Source organism: Drosophila guanche, unplaced genomic scaffold, assembly GCF_900245975.1.
Source record: "Drosophila guanche unplaced genomic scaffold, DGUA_6, whole genome shotgun sequence".
Lineage (NCBI taxonomy): Eukaryota > Metazoa > Arthropoda > Insecta > Diptera > Drosophilidae > Drosophila > Drosophila guanche.
In genome coordinates, this window is record NW_022995751.1 from 1,152,625 (window position 1) to 1,170,569 (window position 17,945).

Genomic DNA, 17,945 nt, shown 5'->3' on the forward strand with positions numbered 1-17,945 from the left:
GAGTGAGAGAGCGCGAATGAAAATATCAAATTTTCAATGTGCAACATACGGGCGTGTGCGTGAGTAAATCGGGAAATATGGCGAGTGTGTTTTTATAATCCAAAATTTATCCAAAACTACACTTTCTTCATGAAACTCGCCACAAAAAGTAAGCAAACAATTACAACAAATTTTTCCAAAACCAAAAAGTCAATTAAGCGAGAGCGGGCAAGTGCTGTACGTGCGTGTGCGAGTGTGCATGTTTTTTGTTGGTGGTTTTCCTTTTTTGTGTGTTTGCTGTGTGAGAGACCGAGAGCGAGCGAGAGAGAAACGCTTGAATTGAAAACGATGAACCTTAAGTAGCGCACGTAGCGTGTACGAGGGAGAGAGAAGCATAATTTTCAATTGCATTTTTAACTTTTTTTTTCGCTAAACAGTTGTTGTTGCTGCTGTAGAGCAGAGTGTCTCTGACGGAGAAAAACGTTTCAAAAATAGTTGCCATATGGAAAGTGTGTGTTCTCTCATGCGGGTCCCATATCTCCTCCTTCCAGAAGGATGTTTTTTGTGTTGAAATTCCCAAGCTACCGTTAGCCATGTGGCCAGGGGACATTTTTTGATTCATTCATATTTGGTACTTTCATACGGTATTTTTATGTTTTGGGGATTTATTGTTGTTGGTTGGAGGGGAGTTAGTGTGTGTGTTTTTTCTACACTGCCCCAACTCTCTTCATCCTCCAGCAGTCGCTGCGTCATCATCATGATCGTCAAACGTTGACGATTCATCAAAGAAACGCCGCCGGCTGCTCTCCCAACAACAAAACTCTAAGGGAGAGAGTAAGACAGCGAGAGAGAGAGAGAGTCAAACCAGAGAGAGAGCGTCGACACTCATTCATGCAAAGGATACCGAAATTCTCTCTTCTGCAGTCGCCAACGCTGCCCGCGTTGACTGCGCTGCTTACAGAGTTGGCTTCCTCCTTCTTTTTTTTGTGTGTTTTGTATGTAAATCATTTAAAGGGAAATTGTTGCACAACTTTAACGAGTACGCGGTCCGGGGGCGGGAAAGAAACAGTCTTTCTGCTTGTGGGTTTTCCCCGCATTGATTACCCCTACCATCGCTTTAGCAGCTGTCAATTAGTTTTTCCACAAGAAAAAATAAAATAGAACATTGTGGAGGAGCTTCCATATGTTGGTTGGAGTGTCCCTGTTCTTACTCCCCCGTCCCCCATTCCCACTTAACAGCTGTTGGAAAGTTTTCCACAAATAAGATTACCAGTGAGTGACCGACAAGGGTTGGGTGGCAATGGGGGACAGTGGTTCTCTAGTCCAGCTTTTATTGGCTTGTAATTGATGCCCCCTTCTGCTGTCCAGCAAACTGCTTGTTACACTGCTTGCCTCTCTCACAGCTATACCCCCTTCTGCTTGCGTGCCACTGCTTGTCTTCCATATTGACGATTGAATTGCGGCGTTGGCGATGGATTTTGTAGTAGGCAGAGGAGTAGATTGGTTGGTGGAGCTGCAAGACGAAAGAGGTGATGACGTTAGCAGCAAACCCGTTTAGGTTGAAACCATAACCGAGTTATCACCATATCCCCCGTAGAGGGCCAAGTCTGAAACTGGTGGAAATCCTGTTCAGAACGGCGGCAGAAAAACGAGAAACCTTCCAGCATGGTCTCCGCAGCTATCGTGTGAGATTAAACAAACTCTGAAACCAATAGGGTATGGGGGTATAGGGTTCACATGTTACTCGCATTGCTATGGGCAAAGTAAACCATAAACAGGGAAAACAACCTATAAGAAAAAGTATCTAGACAACAAGGGGAAAGAGCTCGATTATCATTATAAATAGAGAGCCAAATAAAGTCTATCTGAATCTATCCTTAAGATGTAGAAATTAAATAGACATAGGTTTAGGTTTGGAAATTGCAACTCCAGGAGTCTGTTCAGATATTTACCCACTTAGCGACTTTGGTAGATAATTTTACTGCTGCATATTGCTGATTTTTCTATTCTGACTGAGTTTTTCAGGGTCTACTGCTCGTCTGCTGCCGCTCGTTCCATAAAATCCATCGTTGGACATTGAAAAATGGTTCATAAATGTCACATAAATTAGGATTTCTAAATGATGTGTGATATGAAAAATAGTGTAAATAATGTGGGTCCATTCACTGCTTACTCTTTAGATATAGAGAATGAAAGAGATTGATTCTGCAGGCGATCCACACATAACTTTTCTCCCTCTATATTTCCCGTATTGTTGCCATTAATGAATGGCCCTATTAGAGCCCTTATTTCCATTATGTTTGAGTAGCACCCTTCAGTACCCTTTAGGCAGCTCTTTAACAAAAATCTCAGCTTCTTTAATGGTTTATTTTAGCTAAAATCTACTGAATTTTACTCCTGTTCCATTGTAACATTTTGATTGCGTTTCTGGGGCCTCTCCATGCTCCCAAAATTTGCTATGCCTCTCTGTAGAAACTGTCCGATGGGTTCAATATTTCACTGCTTCTGCTTCTCTCCCCTATCCAGTCTATGCAGTAGAACCGCTTGGCTTTGCCCAAGTTTGGCCAACAGACCCCAAAGTTTCGGCAACTTTTTGCGTGGTTCTTCCTCTGGCAGAATTCATGTGTTTTCGTTTGATCCTTTAACAGGGAAAAACCCATGATTTTCCACGTTGTTTGCCTCTGAAACTAAATAAACCCCACCGCTAAGACCCCGTTTGACGTCGCTCCTTAACCAGCTGCCGCGATGGTCTTCCGCTCTTCCCCACAAATCTCTTGCTGCCTCCCCCCACCACTTAAACACTGCTTTTCATCCTTCTCCGCTGCCTATCTCTCTCCCACTTGCCACATAGAGAGTGAAACTATAACTGTTTCTTGCTTTTGGTCTAAAAATATGTTCCACACTCACTCAATCACACACTCAGTTCACCCCCTCTCTCTCGCTCTGCCTATTGCATGCCTTGTGAGTGTGTGAGTAATTAAGTCTGCCCACGACTACCACACCCCTTCCTTACCCACTCTAACGCTACCTAACACATGCAACTATTTTTGCAAGTTGCCTCGCCCCTTTACCGGCTCTTAGCCTCTGTCCCTAATCCACTCGCCAACCGCTGCCTGCCTGCCTGCCGCCTCGCTGTCCGCGTCGCTGCCGACGCAAATCCTTACGTGTCAAATGGAGCCACTCTCACACGCAGATGTGTGGGTGGGTGGAGTGTCCGGGTGGGCAGGGCGGAGCGGGGCAGCACCCACGTAAGCAGCGCAGAAAAAAAGTGATTTCGCGATTCGTCCCCCGGGCAGAGGCAGCAGCAGAGGCACCAGAGTGCGACTGAAGCTTGCGCCGGCGCCAATCCAGAGAGAGAGAGAGAGAGCGAGCGCGACAGTGGCAGAGCGAGAGCTTGCTCTGGGGCCTTTGGGGCTTAAACCTCAGTCGCCAGCCACCGTCGAGAGTCTTTCAGCAAACGGCGTGGCAAGCGGACGTTGCAGGCGGCATGAGGCAGCAAAACCAGAAAAAGCAATAAGAAAAACACAGTGAGAGATTGTGTAAAAAGAGAGAGAGACGAAGTCGTCGTGTACCGTGTACCTCCGTGTGTCCTCTGCCAGGAAGCTGCTGCTACGGCAGCAAAAAGCAAGTCGCTGAAGAAGAAGAAGGTGCAAAAACAAAGTAAAATACATAAATAAACAGAAATTCCGACCTAAAAGGTGTCCCCTGATGGATTGCAGGTGTCTCTCCGGCTCTGTGTGTGTGCGAGTGTTAGTGTATGACTGTGTTGCTGTGTGTGCGAAAGTGATGAAATATTACGACTTGAACTTTTTGTGTTTTGCAATTCCCCCCACAAACAAAACAACAAACAAATATAAATATTAATTTAGTTACACCCAAAAAAAGAGAGTGAGAGAGAGAGATACGCAGATAGAGAGCTGATAGACAGTGCAAAAACAACAATATTAAAGGTTTTTTATGGCCTATGACGCTGGTGTGCTGCTTTAAACTACATATACTTATGATTTGTCAAGACACTGCTTAGGCCTTGCACAGAATCTGCTCAGACGCACTGCTTAAGCTATGCTTTATCTTCACCGAAACTCCGCTTAAGCTCGGGCCTTTCCACTGCCCAAGCTCTTGTATGCTGCTTCTGGACTCTTCTGCTTGTTCTTTGCCGGCTGCGCTGCGAAGAAGTTTACAAATGAAATGCGCGTGTGTGTCTATTTGCATGTGTTTGTGCATATTTGTTTTTATCTCCTCTGCTCCTCTGGCTCTCTCCTCTTTTCAGCCTTTCTTTTCATACAGCTCTTCCCATTCGCACTTCTTTAGTTGATTGTGCGGGCCTGGATGAATGAAGAGAGCAACAGTGAAAGAGAGAGAGAGAGATGGGAGGTATAAATAACTCTGCTGGAACCGGCTTTTTGTTGTTTGCTTTTGAATTTGTTGTTGCTTTTGCTCTTTGCCTTTGGGTTTGTTTACAAAAAATTGCCGTGTTGGTCGAATTATCGAAGGCAAAGTGCGTAGACGAAAAGAGAGTCTCAGGCCCAAGCACATACGAGAGGTGTGTATGTGCTTTTGGCCAAGTGCGTAATTTCCAGAAATTCTTTTTTGTTTCTGCCTTTTTGCGGTTCTGCCCGCGGTCGACGTCGCTGACGATGCCGCCCCTCTCTGGCTTGTTTTGATAGTCGCCGTTGCCGTCTTTCCCTTCCTCTTTTTGTACGCTTTTTGCGTAGTTTTTTAGTGTTTCCCCAAGCGCAAATCAGAAAAAAAAAAAATAAATTATTTTTGGGTGTTGTTTTGGACAAAAACATTTGAATGGAAATTTTCTAAAATAAATTAAGTGCAAAGGTGTCGACGGTGACGTAGGGGAGCCCAGTATGTGTGTGGTGTGTGTGTGTGTGTGGAACGTGATTTGTGGTAGATTCTATTTTTCATTCATTTTCCCCACATATTTTTACTGTACTAATACCAAACTTTTCTCTTCTCTTGTAGATTCTATTTTAATATGTTAAAATTTGTCTTTGTCTTGGATAAAAAGTAAATTGTAAATATATTTAGAATTCTTCGTATTAAATTTTAATAAAACGCCCAAAAAAAAATATATTAAGAAAAGATTTATCAACAATAATTCCAAAGAAAGGAAATGAAAAGTTGTCAAAAATACCAAAATTTGCAATCATTTGGTCCAAAGGAAATCGTCGCGACAACAAGAAGAAAACTTTGGGCAAAACAAATTTGTAAGGAAGAAAAAAGAAAAGGGCCGCCAGCTCAGAGAACCACTCCAATGAGATCCCATTGAGTGCGCAGAAAGCAAAAGGACTTGACGAGAGAGACAGACAGAGCGAGAGAGAGAGAGATAGAAGCAGAGAAGCGGAAAGAATACCATTAGTCAGAACGGTATAGCATGCGCCAATGAGAGCGTCCCACCAGCTTAGAGCGTCCGATTTCGTTGACTACGCTGCCGTCGTGGGAGTGGGAGTGAGAGGTGGTGTGGGACTGGGTCTAGGACTGGAATTGGGCGAAGGATCGTATTACAGCAGCGATCTAACGGCATTTGTCGTGGAGCAGGAGCAGCGCCAGCAGCAAAGGGAAGCAGAGGCAGCGGCAGAAGCAGCAGCAGCAGAAGCGGCAGCAACAATCAAGCGAAAACGTCAAACAGGTGAGTGTGCAAGACAGAGACGACCGTAGATGTATGTAAGCAGTACTTGAAGCAGTGCATAATGGGCACTTCGTTACAGAGGGGTTTCCTTGAGCTACAGTCAGAAAAAGTTCAGAAACTATTTATAAGTCGAAAATGTCATTTAATTTCCTTTCTGGATTGCACATCCACCCTCGTCTGATAGCACTTATCGATTGCTGACAATCGTTTCATTTGGCTTTGAGTTATCGTTATCAGACACGCGCTCTGTGGCCAGCAAATCAAAGTGGGTTTTATTTATATTTATATTTATAATATTATTATGTGGCTCAGCATATTTTTTTATTTATTATTTTGTTGCTCTGCTGATTCCTCTTCTATTTCGCGTCTTATCGCTTTTGCTTTGTATGTTTGTGCCACTACAGTCCCCCCTTATCTTCCCCTTTTTTGATTGTTGATTATCACAATGGACGCCTCTGCCTTGGTTACTTGAGAGAGGGAGCGCGATAGAGAGTGCATGGTTTGTGCTGTTCTGTGCTGCTCTCTGTTTCCCAGACTTCAGCTCGTTATGTCTCCCTCTCTTACTCTTTCCACTATCTCTGATTACGTTTGCACGCTCAAACATGTCTGTCTCAGCATTTGACACAGACACACCACTCCCCTACATACACTGCTTTTGACGCCCCTACAATCACCCCTGCTCAATCCCTAAATTTCGTGTTTCTTGTTTACTTTGTTTGTTTCTCAAGATAATTCTGTAAAACTTTGAGAATTGAGATTTTATATATTTTTACATTGTTATCGTTAGATATACGAATTATCGCTCAAATAACAAGAAAACATTTTTAATTAGAAAGATAATCCAATTAGAACTCTTGAAAATTGTAGGCCCAGGTGTATTTTATAGCCTAAAAAATGTTATTATTGGTATACGATAGCTACGATCGGTCTTTGGGGGCATACAAAGTTTCAGCCCAAGAAGCTTGACTTTATCTTTTATTTTTTGTTGATGTTTTCATGTTCTGCTTTCTGCCTTTGTTGACTCTTGCTTCTCTCCTTCTGCTGGGTTTTTGCCTTACTTTATTCGCCTGTTTTTTGTGTGTGGTTTTTTATGACTATAATGATTTATTGTTTGAAATATCACACGCTTCCACACACGTACACTCCTACAGCGCGAAGGTCTCTTCTCTTCTCTGTTGTTACCCATTTCATTCCGTTTCTTACTTTTTATTCTGTTTCACATTGAAAATTCCAGCGGACGGACGCAATTACCACCCCAATTGTCTCCCAATCTAAATTTGTCTGCGTCTCCTCTGTTTCTTATACTTCTCCTCCTCTTTCCTCTGCTTTTATGTTTTTCTTTTCCCTATATTTACTTTTTGCTTATTGCGACTTATAATAATATTTGCTGTAGTTGTTATTTCTGTCTTCATTCGCTTTTCGAGTCTGGAGGAATATTTTATATGCTTCTTTTGGAAGTTTTTTCTGCATTTATTTAAATTTTGTTTATCGGAATTTGATTTTCTTTTGGTATTCGTATTGCAGTATTTTTCAAAATTTATTCGCTCTCGATCGGGAAATCTTTTATTTATTAAGCGAATTTGTACACAGATAGATCTTTTTGTTGGTCATGCCCCCTCATATGCGTGGACTATTTCCGCAAAAACCATTTCATGCATATTTGGCTTATCTTGTTGACATTTTTCACCATATCTTTCTGGATTGTCTGCGAACTTTCCGCTTATACAATTGATAGTTTCAATCCTTCTTTTTGTTTTTATTTGCTGGATTATTTTAGTGCATTTTCCACTTATCTTGTTGATAGTTCCATTATCTTATCGCTCGTGTTTGTTGGCTGGAAATGTTTGGCAATTAGTTTCAGTCAGAGATACGAGGGGTTGTGGCAGATTCCATTCGTATTTTAGATGAAAACTAATTGAAATTGTGGTGTCTCTTGATTTAGCGATGCCTAATGAACATTTTAGGTTCAGATTAGCAAAGGATTTAGGAAATTAAAAAAGTTGTATCCGTAATTTGGAACCAAGAATAATTATATTAAGCTAATTAGCGCATTTCCCATCTTTACATTCAAATTTTTATCAAGATTTCCAGCTGAAAAGATCATAAAAAATGTAGTGAACCCAAGAAAGAACAAAAAAAATTGCAGTAAAAAGATGTATTTTTTTCATACATCGGTGATCTCTGATCTCTCTTATCCCCACTCTCTCTCTTTCTCGCTCTCTCCCTTCCCACCCAACTCATGGCATACCATTCCCTGCCCCAATTATCTTCTCGCTTTAACATTCTCAACTTCCTCTGCGGTTTTCCCGCATCTCCCATAACCCTCTCTCTCTCTCTCTCTCCGTGGAGATCAACGTTTGCTATGTTGTTGGACTTTCGCTCATAAATCTTGTCGTTTCTGCTAATAATTTGCCCTCACTTCTGCCCTTGTTCTCCCTCTCTCTTTCTCGTTTGTTGCTCTCCTCTCCTGTGGATCGCATTGAGTGGGAGTGAAAGGAGCTTAGGCACAGCTGCGCGACCGACCCCAGGCACCCGATGGACTATCATCTGTATATCTGCCTGTCTCTCTTCCTGCCCCACACTCAGCCTGTCTGTCCGTGTAGGCGTTCCTTTTTAGCAATTTCTCTCTGTACACACACACATACCGGGAATGTTTATAACCGGTGCGAAGCCTGCTCTGCTCTCCTTTTTCGCCTGGCTTACAGTTGTTTTTGGGCAACTTTAATAACGGAGAATCTTTCACTTTGCCTCCTTGTTGGGGGCTGCTGCTGTGACTACGCTTCATGTTGTTCCACTGCGTTCTGCTGCTGCTCTGCCTTCTGCTTGGCTCCTTGTTGATTGATGTCGTGTTATTTGATACATTATGTGGCTCCCATGCCATTGATGTCATCACGGCGTGTGAAATGTTAGAGATGAGTGCGTGAGCATAACACACCCTGTAGCGTCTGTCTCTGGAAACAGTTTCCATCACTCAAAATAGGTGGCAAACAGGTTCCACACTCACTCACTCTCAGGTTCCCCAAAAGGGAAATTGGTACACGCGTGCATCTCTCATTAAAGCTGGTTCCCGACTCCCCCCTCCTCGCCGCTCCAACCATCTTTCCCTTTGACTTCTTGTTCTTTTTGTTGGTTATGTGATACGTTAATGGCGGCCCAGGCCCTGCTTCTGTTTATGGTCGTGCGTGTGCCTGTGTGAGTGCGTTCGTTCGTTCGGTGGGCTTTCGGCGACACACACAAAAAGCAAGAGCCACAAAAGTAGAAAAGCAGCGACGCAGCAGCGAAGGCAAGGCAGCTCTAGCAGCAGCGAAGGTTTCTTCAAAGATAGGCAGCGTCGCAGCCCACGCACCAGAAGCCAGCCAGCAGAACAGAGGGAGAGAGCCAAAAAGACAGAGGGAGCATTGGGAGAGATTGAGGGCAAAGCTCACATGTCAATCATAGGCTTTGACGACTTCTCCTTTCGCTGCTTGTCCATTCAATGCTATAACGGCAGTGCTCCTGCTTTTACTGAATCCTCTTATAGAACTCAAACTGTTTCTTGCTTTCGTTGAACTGCTTACTTTTAGCTTAAAATTATTTTGTTTGCATTTTGGCATGACATAAAAGAGCGAGAGCAGCACATTTGTAGGTTGATAAGGGGGGGAGAGATAAATGTAAATTGGAAATTGTCATGCCAAAAATCACGTAGCACATCGTAGACCTCCAAAACACACACCGATCAACAGAAGACACAGACAAAACGGTAAACAAATGTAATTCAGATTCAGTTTTGGACTACCATGCAGATTCGGACTCCGATTCGGAGTCGTAATGTCCCCAACGTAAGCCAACGACCGACCCAAAACCCGCGTGAAACCCATGAATATAGTTAATAGGCCTTACAAATGAATAATTAATATAATTCCATTTGGGATTCACGGGTTTCAAAGGGGGATCTCTTTCGGCGATCGATACTTGAAATCGAACTCTTGTCGCGGCACGAGAGAAGGTCAAACAAAGGGAGAGATAGATACAAAGATAGCGTGAATGGGAGAGGGAGAGTGTCAGCTGTCCTCAGTAACAGTATTTGCCAGATACACAGAGCCAGCCCCCACAAACATTTCAATTAAACCCAAAAGCAAACACAACAAACGGAATGATAGGCAAACAGAGATAGAGAGAGAGAGACAAATAGAGACGAGCAGGCAATAAGCAAAAGATACCTAAAACCAGATAAAGCAGAATGCCCAAAAATTATCTTTATTCTGTGTGTTTTTATTTGGTTTTTCGCGCTTTTCCTTAAATTAATTTTGACATGCCACAAAAATGCGACTATGTACCAGCACCCCGCTTGCCACTGTGGAAGTACAGTGAAAGCTTCCCTTCGGGGGTAAATATTTCATAGATCAAATAAGTGGCAGGAACATTTCATGAAGAACTAGAATCTATTTATTTTCCATCTGTACCATCGCGTACCTCTCTTAGAGCTCCCACTGTATTATGTAGTCGTTGATGCATGATTGATAGGGTCAACTTATTTGAGGCCCAGACGACTGGCACAAAACTGTGTCTGTTTTAACAAAACGATGAATGGAATCTGCTTTTTGCCCTGAAGGTGACTCTGACAAAGTCTCAAGAGAGAGAAAGAGAGAAAAAAACGACAAAAAGTACTCGAAATTAATGACAAATGGGGGACTACGAAAAGGGAATGCTGTGGGGCATGGGAAAATAAATGTGGATTTTAAAATATAAATAAAGAAACTACATATATTTTATGTTTAAACCCTTTAAGATTATATTTTTCTGCAAAGGTCTCTGCTTTGTATTCTATTAATTTATTTTATTATTTTATTTGCAGGTAAGCCACGAATATAATTGCTGGGATGGCCCCTTTGTATTGTAATTAAGTGAGTTTTTGTTTGCCAAAATATGATAATTCCTTGGGTGGGAACATGATTTTCCATAGTTGGGTTGACTCTGGATAGATCTCTGCTGCTGGGAGAGCACATTGATTTCCACTTTAATTTTTGTCGGTTGCTTCTGAGAGATGTCTGCCTCTTGCTCTCTCGTTTCATCATTGGAGAAACAACTTTGAGAAATCGGACCAGTTTTTCGGAGGGGTTTCGAGAACTTGTTTCTTGGGTACACAAATACAAAGCATACAATATCCAGTCACAAAGTTGGGGGAAGTTTTTTCGATGTTTTTTTGTTGTATTTTAATTGAAAATAAAACTTGCAATCTCTCGTTGCTCTCCACTGTGCTGCTGGCTCTCTTCTCTACTCCACTCCACTTCTCTGAATCTTCTCTTAAAGCATGGAATGGCGACAAATGGAGGTCAAACTTGAAATTCATCAGTCACCAAAAAAAAAAGACAGACAACAGAAAAAATCGCTTTAAAAACAGTTGAAAGAAAATTCGCATTGGTTACAGTTTGCTCTCGCTCGCTATCTCTCTCTCTCTCTCTCTCTCTCTCGCACTATGTAGTGCTCTCTCTGTTGCACTCTTTGGCGATGTTAACCCTCACTGTTCCCCTCGTTGTCTGCTTTAACCCTCGTTTGGGCAAGCGGTAAACCTTGAGGTTGTTTGTTTGTTATTTTTTTGTATTTTTTTTTCCATATTATTTTGTTGAGCGGCGATTGTCGAGCGGGCTGTCAATGTCTGCCGTCACTTGTTTTATTGCGATACGTTCTTCTGTGTAGCTGTGTTGTATCTGTGTATATCTCCTACACATGTGCGTGCTGTTGTTTCTTTTTGTATATTTTGTATCTGTATAACGCGAGTGCGTGTGACAATGCAGGGCTTTTGAGTCGCTCGCTTAACAACAAGCAGCAACCGCGATTCCAGATACATTTACAGCCACAAAAGATACACAGATACAATTGTACAGTTGCAGATACACAGATACACGCGAGTGTACGGGTGCAATATTGTTGTTGATGTTGTTGTTGCCTATGGAAATTGAATCTAAATTGGGTTAAAAAGTGTTAATGAACAATTCCCACAACACACAACCAAAAAAATAAAAAAAACTGCATCAAAAAGGGAATGGAAATGGGGAGAAAACACAGAGAAAGAGATAGAGAGAGGGATACGAATGGCTGTGGGAACGTAGAAGCCGCGCAGGCAAAATGCTGATGGGAAAAGTACAGTAACCCCCCTCGCTGACTGTAGAATCTCTCTTGTCAAGCAAGCCAGAGAAGTGTGAGAATTTGAAGAGAAAAGAAAGAGATTCTTTGGAAAAAAGCATACAAAAACACGGTTGATCAGAGGCAGACAGACATTTTTGAAAGAAAAAGAGACAATTGTGAGGGAACAAGATATTCAATTAGACAGAGATCTCTCCCATACTAATTTTCTGTGCACAAATTTGGTTTGTTTCCTCATGCTAAAGCCATTCTGGGATACTCTTACTCTTTTGGTTTCTATGCTGCATCTATTATGTTAATAATATGTCCATACTCTCCAAAGTCTTTATAGAATCTCCACTTCTCCATATTTGTTGCCTCTAAGTCTCTCCGCCGTATCGAATTCTCATCTCTCTCCTTCAATTCTCCTTATAATTTCCTCTACATCTATAGCCATATCGGTTTCTTCCACTTAATGCATTAATTTCTATATCAATCAATCAATTTTTTAATGAAATTTTGCTCTTTTCTTTTGTATTTTATATTTTTTTTGTATTTTTTGTTTGGCAGTCCTACCTGTGGGGCACAGATTACGCAAATCACCAGAACGAAAGTGGATAAAGAGGTGAAAGAAGAGGGGAAATAGGAGTCTAAAGAAATAGGGAATCAGAGGAGAAAGAAAAGAGGGATCCGTGCAGGCAGAGAGGGAATGTTTTGCACAAAAAGAATGAAACGAAATGAAAGTAGAATCAAATTAAATAATATCAAAAGCTGCTTAAACCCAAGGGCATCCGCCGGCTGGGTGGGTTTGTCGTCGGTTGGGAGAGGGGGGGGGGTGTCGGTGTGTGCAACAAAGTGTGCGATAAGTGAAAAGAAAAACAAAAAAACACACAAAAATAAATTGTATAATAAAGGTACAGAAATAGCAATTCTCGAAACTTACACAACACCCACGCCCCCAGCAGGTGGGTGTTGCGTGGGGGGTAGGGGATGATTCAGAGTGTTATTGGTATTACCCCCCCTCCACCCTCGCAGCACGGCAGGGGGTCTTTCCCGCCACCCGTCACAACACATTAAACGCAATTATAGAAAGTCAATTGAAAAGCCGAGGGGGAAAAACACTGCGCGGCTGTTGAAAGGCTTAAAAACCTAGCAGAGAAGAGAGGGAAACGAGGATTTGGATACTCTTTAATGGATCATTTCCATGGAAACAGCGAATGAAATCTCTATGGAGAATACAAGCGGGAGGGCTATCAATTCTGAGAAAATGTGAACAGAAAAAGTGTTAATTAAACTTTTGCCTACAGCAGGAATACTCTCTCTAAAATATATAGGGTATGTTGCCTTTGCCTTTGGGACATTGCAGGGAATCAACGTTCAAAGCGTTTGGCGCGGTGGTGCTGGCGGGTGGTGTTCACTATCCACAAAAAAACACTGCACTTTGGGAGCTGGAGATGCAGAGACCGCAACACGTGCCTCTCACTCCCCCTGGTCTCTAACAGTCTGTAACCTCTCGCTGTTGCTCTCTCTTTCCATTTGCATGCTGTGGAGGGCCGGTCGCCTGTTTGTGTCGTTTCTATTAAAATCCTTTTGCCCTGCTGTGGGGCAATACGAGATAAACAAAATGGGCGACACTTAAAGAAAGAGCAAAGAGATACACTTAGAAAGAGAAACAGATAAAGTGGCAGATCGAAAGAGAGGTATGTAAATGTTGTGAGAAAGAGCAAGCAAATGGACGTTGAATGGGCGATATTCATATTTAACTTTTGGCAGAAAGAAGAAAAAGCTAAGGAAATATTTAAATAATATGAGAAAATATATTTCATGAGTCCAACCCACCCCCACACATAGAAAACTTTCGACCTTCTCTGAGGATTCTTTCAGTTTATTCCTTACAGCATGATCTACAGGGGATAATATCGTATCCAAGTCTTCAAATAATTTCTGTTTTTTGAGCATTAATTAATCATTCCTGTGCCCACTGTATTTAATTACTGTTATTTATGCAGTGTGTTCACAGTACAGGGGACTTTTACACTCTGCCTTTTTGCTCCAGACCTTAATTGTGCAAAGCTCTCTCACTCGCCCTACCGCTGGGCTTAACAGCTTAGAGATCAAATCAATGGTATCTTTCCACTCTCTGTTTCTGCTCTGTCGCTGCTCTTTTCTCTGCTCTTCTTTTCAATTATTTCGCTTATCAAACTATCTTTAGTGGCTCTGTGTTTTTTTTTTGTTGTTGTCATTTTCGCTTTCTACAGGTGTGTCTGCTTCAACCCCAACCCCCCTCCTCTCTCCTCTCAATTTCCGTTTTCTGTGTTTATTTTCTTCCCCATACCTTTTGCGGTTTGCAAATTCGATGACTAATATATGGGATTTTTGCCTGTATTTGTGTTTGCTTTTAGCTGTTGCTATTTTTATGCTGCCCCCCCAGCGCCGTCCCGCTGTCACCTTTGAAGCCAAAACAAGTTTTCAACTGTTTTTTACTCCGCTATTATTATTAATTATTGTTATTTTTGTTATAACCGCAGTTGTGGTGCGCTTGGGCGTCGTTTCATTTAAGTATACAAACATTTTGTATGGATAACCCTCTAAAGTTGCTTTTTTGGTGCTTATATTTATATTTATCTTTATACGACACACACGCACACACACACAATAAACCGTACCATAAAAAATAGTATTCCTCTGTGGATATATTTATTGTCACGTATCCGGATATGGATTTTGATATCCATTTAGATTAGATAAATTTCTTAGCTCTGCTCTGCAGCTCCGCTCTGCGGCCACCAAGGTTAAAACGTCTTCAGCTGTCTGTAGATTTATCGATTTCATTTCCATGTAATCGGATGTGCTTCACAGATTTGCAGCACAGCAAATCGGATTGATTGCTCGTGGGTTTTGCCCCCAAGGTTTCTCCGTTAGAGCCAAGGGGAAGTGTAGAGACAGACACAGGAAAGCGTTTTTCGATATTTAAATCTACATTTGTATAGAGTTAATGGACCAGCAAGTATCCCAGACCTGCGACAATGTCCATAGCTATCCATAAATATATGAAAAATTGTAAAAACTTCAGCGTTGATCCCATAAAACTCAGAATTTTCCCTAAGACATGTTTACAGAATCAATTTTCACTGCATTTTCATCTAGAAATACATTTTCTTGTACCCCACTGTTTGTATAAATTTTTAATGTTTTACATTTTACGACGCCCGAATCTTTAAATCTTAAATTGTGCATAAAATAAATATATTTCAAAAATGCAAATATGAAAATAAGCAACAAGAATTCTCTGCTGCTGTTGCTGTTGTTGGGTGGCAAGCATAAACAGCGAAAAAGGGGGAAGAGGAATGGCATGACGACAAAAGTTATGCGACAGAAATGCTACCTCATCTCGAGATATCCATCCCCGCCTCTTTGCGTCTCTTTCTGCATCGCTCTGTGTCTCTGGTGCTGCACTTAAGAAAAGACTGCAAAAAAGGAATAAGAAAAGCTGAAGCAAGAGGCGACACAGAGACAGTGGAGAAGTGGGGACAACATTCTCGTCCAAAAAAGTACCAAAAAGAAAAAGAGTACAGAAAATTGCAGTTAGGCAACATTGTGGTTGTTGGCTGTACTTTTGTTTAGTTTTGGAATACCCATATGTTGTGGAGGGTATTTTAGTATTAAAGCATTTTTCATTAAAAAATTTTGCTCTGTAATTCGTTAAATAAACAAAAAGATTTGATAATCAGTTCCTAAGGTACACAAAGCTTCGACCATCTCTTTTCTTGGTTTCAGCTGCGTCTCTGCTTTAAGGCAAGCCTCTCGAACATTGTGCATCGCTCATCGTTCATCCTACATAAATATGCACTCCCGTACATTCCTCTGTCTTATTAAACGGCTAAAATATAAATATTTAAAATGAAAATTGCCTCCGTTTTACATTGGATGGGGCGGCAAGGCACGCCTTTACAATATTATTTGACTGAGCGAAAGGTGCCTCCCCGTCTCTACCGTCTGTCGATCGGTTGCTTCGTTGTTCTGGTTTTTTGGTAATTAAGTTGAAAATATTCTATAGCTGCCACACAGTCTCCACTCGACTCCGCTGGTCTGTTCTGGCTCCCCCTTTTCCCTGCTTCTACTCTGTACTTGTTCTTGTTCTTCTTTTTACAGTTTCTTTTTTTGTGTGTTGCACGCATTTCTCCGCTGCTGCTTCTGGTGCTACTGCCATAGAGAAGGTTGGGTAACGGCGCCAATGAAGGGGGAGACGTTGGCGTCGTCGTCGTTGCTGTCGCTGCTGTTGTTGACCGCTGAGTAGGGCAACATTGTTGTTGCTGTCGTTGTGGTTGTTGTAGTTTGTGGCTTTTGTTGTAATTTCTTTGCATATTTAATTACAGAATTGGCTGGCATTTCTACACCCCAAGCACTCTGCTGCTCCTGGCCTGCCTCTCCTTCATATTATTATTTTTATCATTTTCCTTTTGTGAGGCGCCTGCCTGGATGTTATGTATGTAGATTGCGTTTTTGTTTTACTTTTTCTCATTTTGTATTTGTTGGAAATCTATTTTGGAACACAGCTGATTGGATGGGACGAAATGGGATGGCAAACCGTTATACTTACAATGGAAATTGTATTTAATACAGTAAAAGCTGGCTAGAGGGGACAGAACAGGCACTTGGGGAGAATTTAAGGGAACTTCTTGTGTACCCAAACAGCAACATTTCGTTGCATATTTAGTGGTTTACCCATTCGGTGTCGTATTTCAAAGTTGTTCCTCGTAAACATAGTATCTCATCTTATCTCTTTTTGGCTTGTTTATGAGTTGTTTAAGTTGACTCATGATTAAAGTCCATAAAAAATGTGGAAAAATTATAGATAGTATGTATATGATAAAGATATCATAAAAACTATGGTTATAGATACTCATAGTTAAGGAGCGTATTGCATCGTTAAAATAATAAAAGAGAAATCGATGGAGAGAGCTAGAGTGTGGAATGAAGTCTGTAAGGTTGCTCTCCTTCATGGGTTTGCCATTATAAATCTTGCAGTAATCTTTAATCCCACTTGGAACCACCATGACCCATACTTTAGCAAGCCAAGCTTTTCCGCTTTCCCGTTCCACTCTGGGAAATTCCACAGTACGAGGAAAAATATTCCATAAATCTAAAACAAGAATTCGCTTATTGTTTCTCTCTCTCTCTCCCTTTTGTTGTAATTTGTAATTGCAGTAAATAAAGAGAGAGAGATAGAGAGAGAGAGAGCGAGAAAGAGCGAGAAACCACAACATTAATTATGCATTTTTGTATAATTTTATAATTTATTAAATTAATGCTTAACATTTTTGTATAATTTATCAAATTAATGCTTATTTGTTGGACGATGAATTATGTTAATGGCGCTGCTTTGCTCTGTCTGTCTCTCTCTTTCTTTATGGTTTGCATTCAGTGGGTGGAGAAAACCTCACATTGAATGGACGCCAACTTACTGCTCTTTCAGTCTTCCTCTTCAGTCTTTTCTCTTTCCCACAGTCGCTTTCCTCTGGTGCCTCTGTACGCCGCCTCATTCTCTTCACTCTGTTACAGTGTTTTCAGCTCTTCCCACTCTCTTTATCCAATTGAAACTTGTCGCCTGCTCCCCGCCTGTCCTCTGCTCCGTGTGTCTGCTGTCTGGTAGTTGGGTCGGGTGGTGCTGTGGGCAGAAGGGGCTTCTTCTTGCGCTGTACTTGACTGCGGCGTCTGTGACTCATAGTTTGTTATGTCCACTGTCTCCGCCTCCGTCTCCACTCGGAAACTGTTGCAAATACCCTGCCACTATAAAAACGCTCTATAAAAGAGGATTTAGGCTTTAGCTATGGCTTTGGATAAAGATTAATGATGTAGATGTTGTATCAATTGGACCCTTTGGCAGCATTGACTTCACTCTTTGGGACTGCATCTCTACATCAAGATTTGTTTGGAAACGTAAAAGGGTATCCAAAAGGTCTGGCTTCTCTTTCCATTCAACGTTTATGGCTTTCTGTTTTTGTTTTGTCTGCGTTTCTGTAGCTGCCATTCTGCTTCTACCTCTGCCTGTGCCTGTGCCCCTTACTCATCCTCTTCTATTAGTCATTGGACATTCAGTCAAGTGAAATGTTGCAACATAAACCCCACCTACCAAATACTAGCGCCAGTCGCCTGTCCTGCGGCAGACTGTGGTTCCACCCCCAAAAATGGATTATAGACCATGATGTCAGCATAGTCTGGC

At 41.8% G+C, this 17,945-nt stretch overlaps 1 protein-coding gene across 1 annotated transcript in view; it reads left to right on the forward strand.

The window, feature by feature from the left end:
* The first annotated feature begins 5,040 nt into the window (after positions 1 to 5,040).
* LOC117587272 (homeodomain-interacting protein kinase 2) overlaps positions 5,041 to 17,945 on the forward strand; it is a 35,182-nt gene continuing 22,277 nt past the window's right edge. Inside the window, exon 1 of the mRNA XM_034277852.1 lies at positions 5,041 to 5,620. Coding sequence (XP_034133743.1) covers positions 5,374 to 5,620 — 247 coding nt within the window. The 5' untranslated portion in view covers positions 5,041 to 5,373. The remainder of the gene's footprint in view (positions 5,621 to 17,945) is intronic.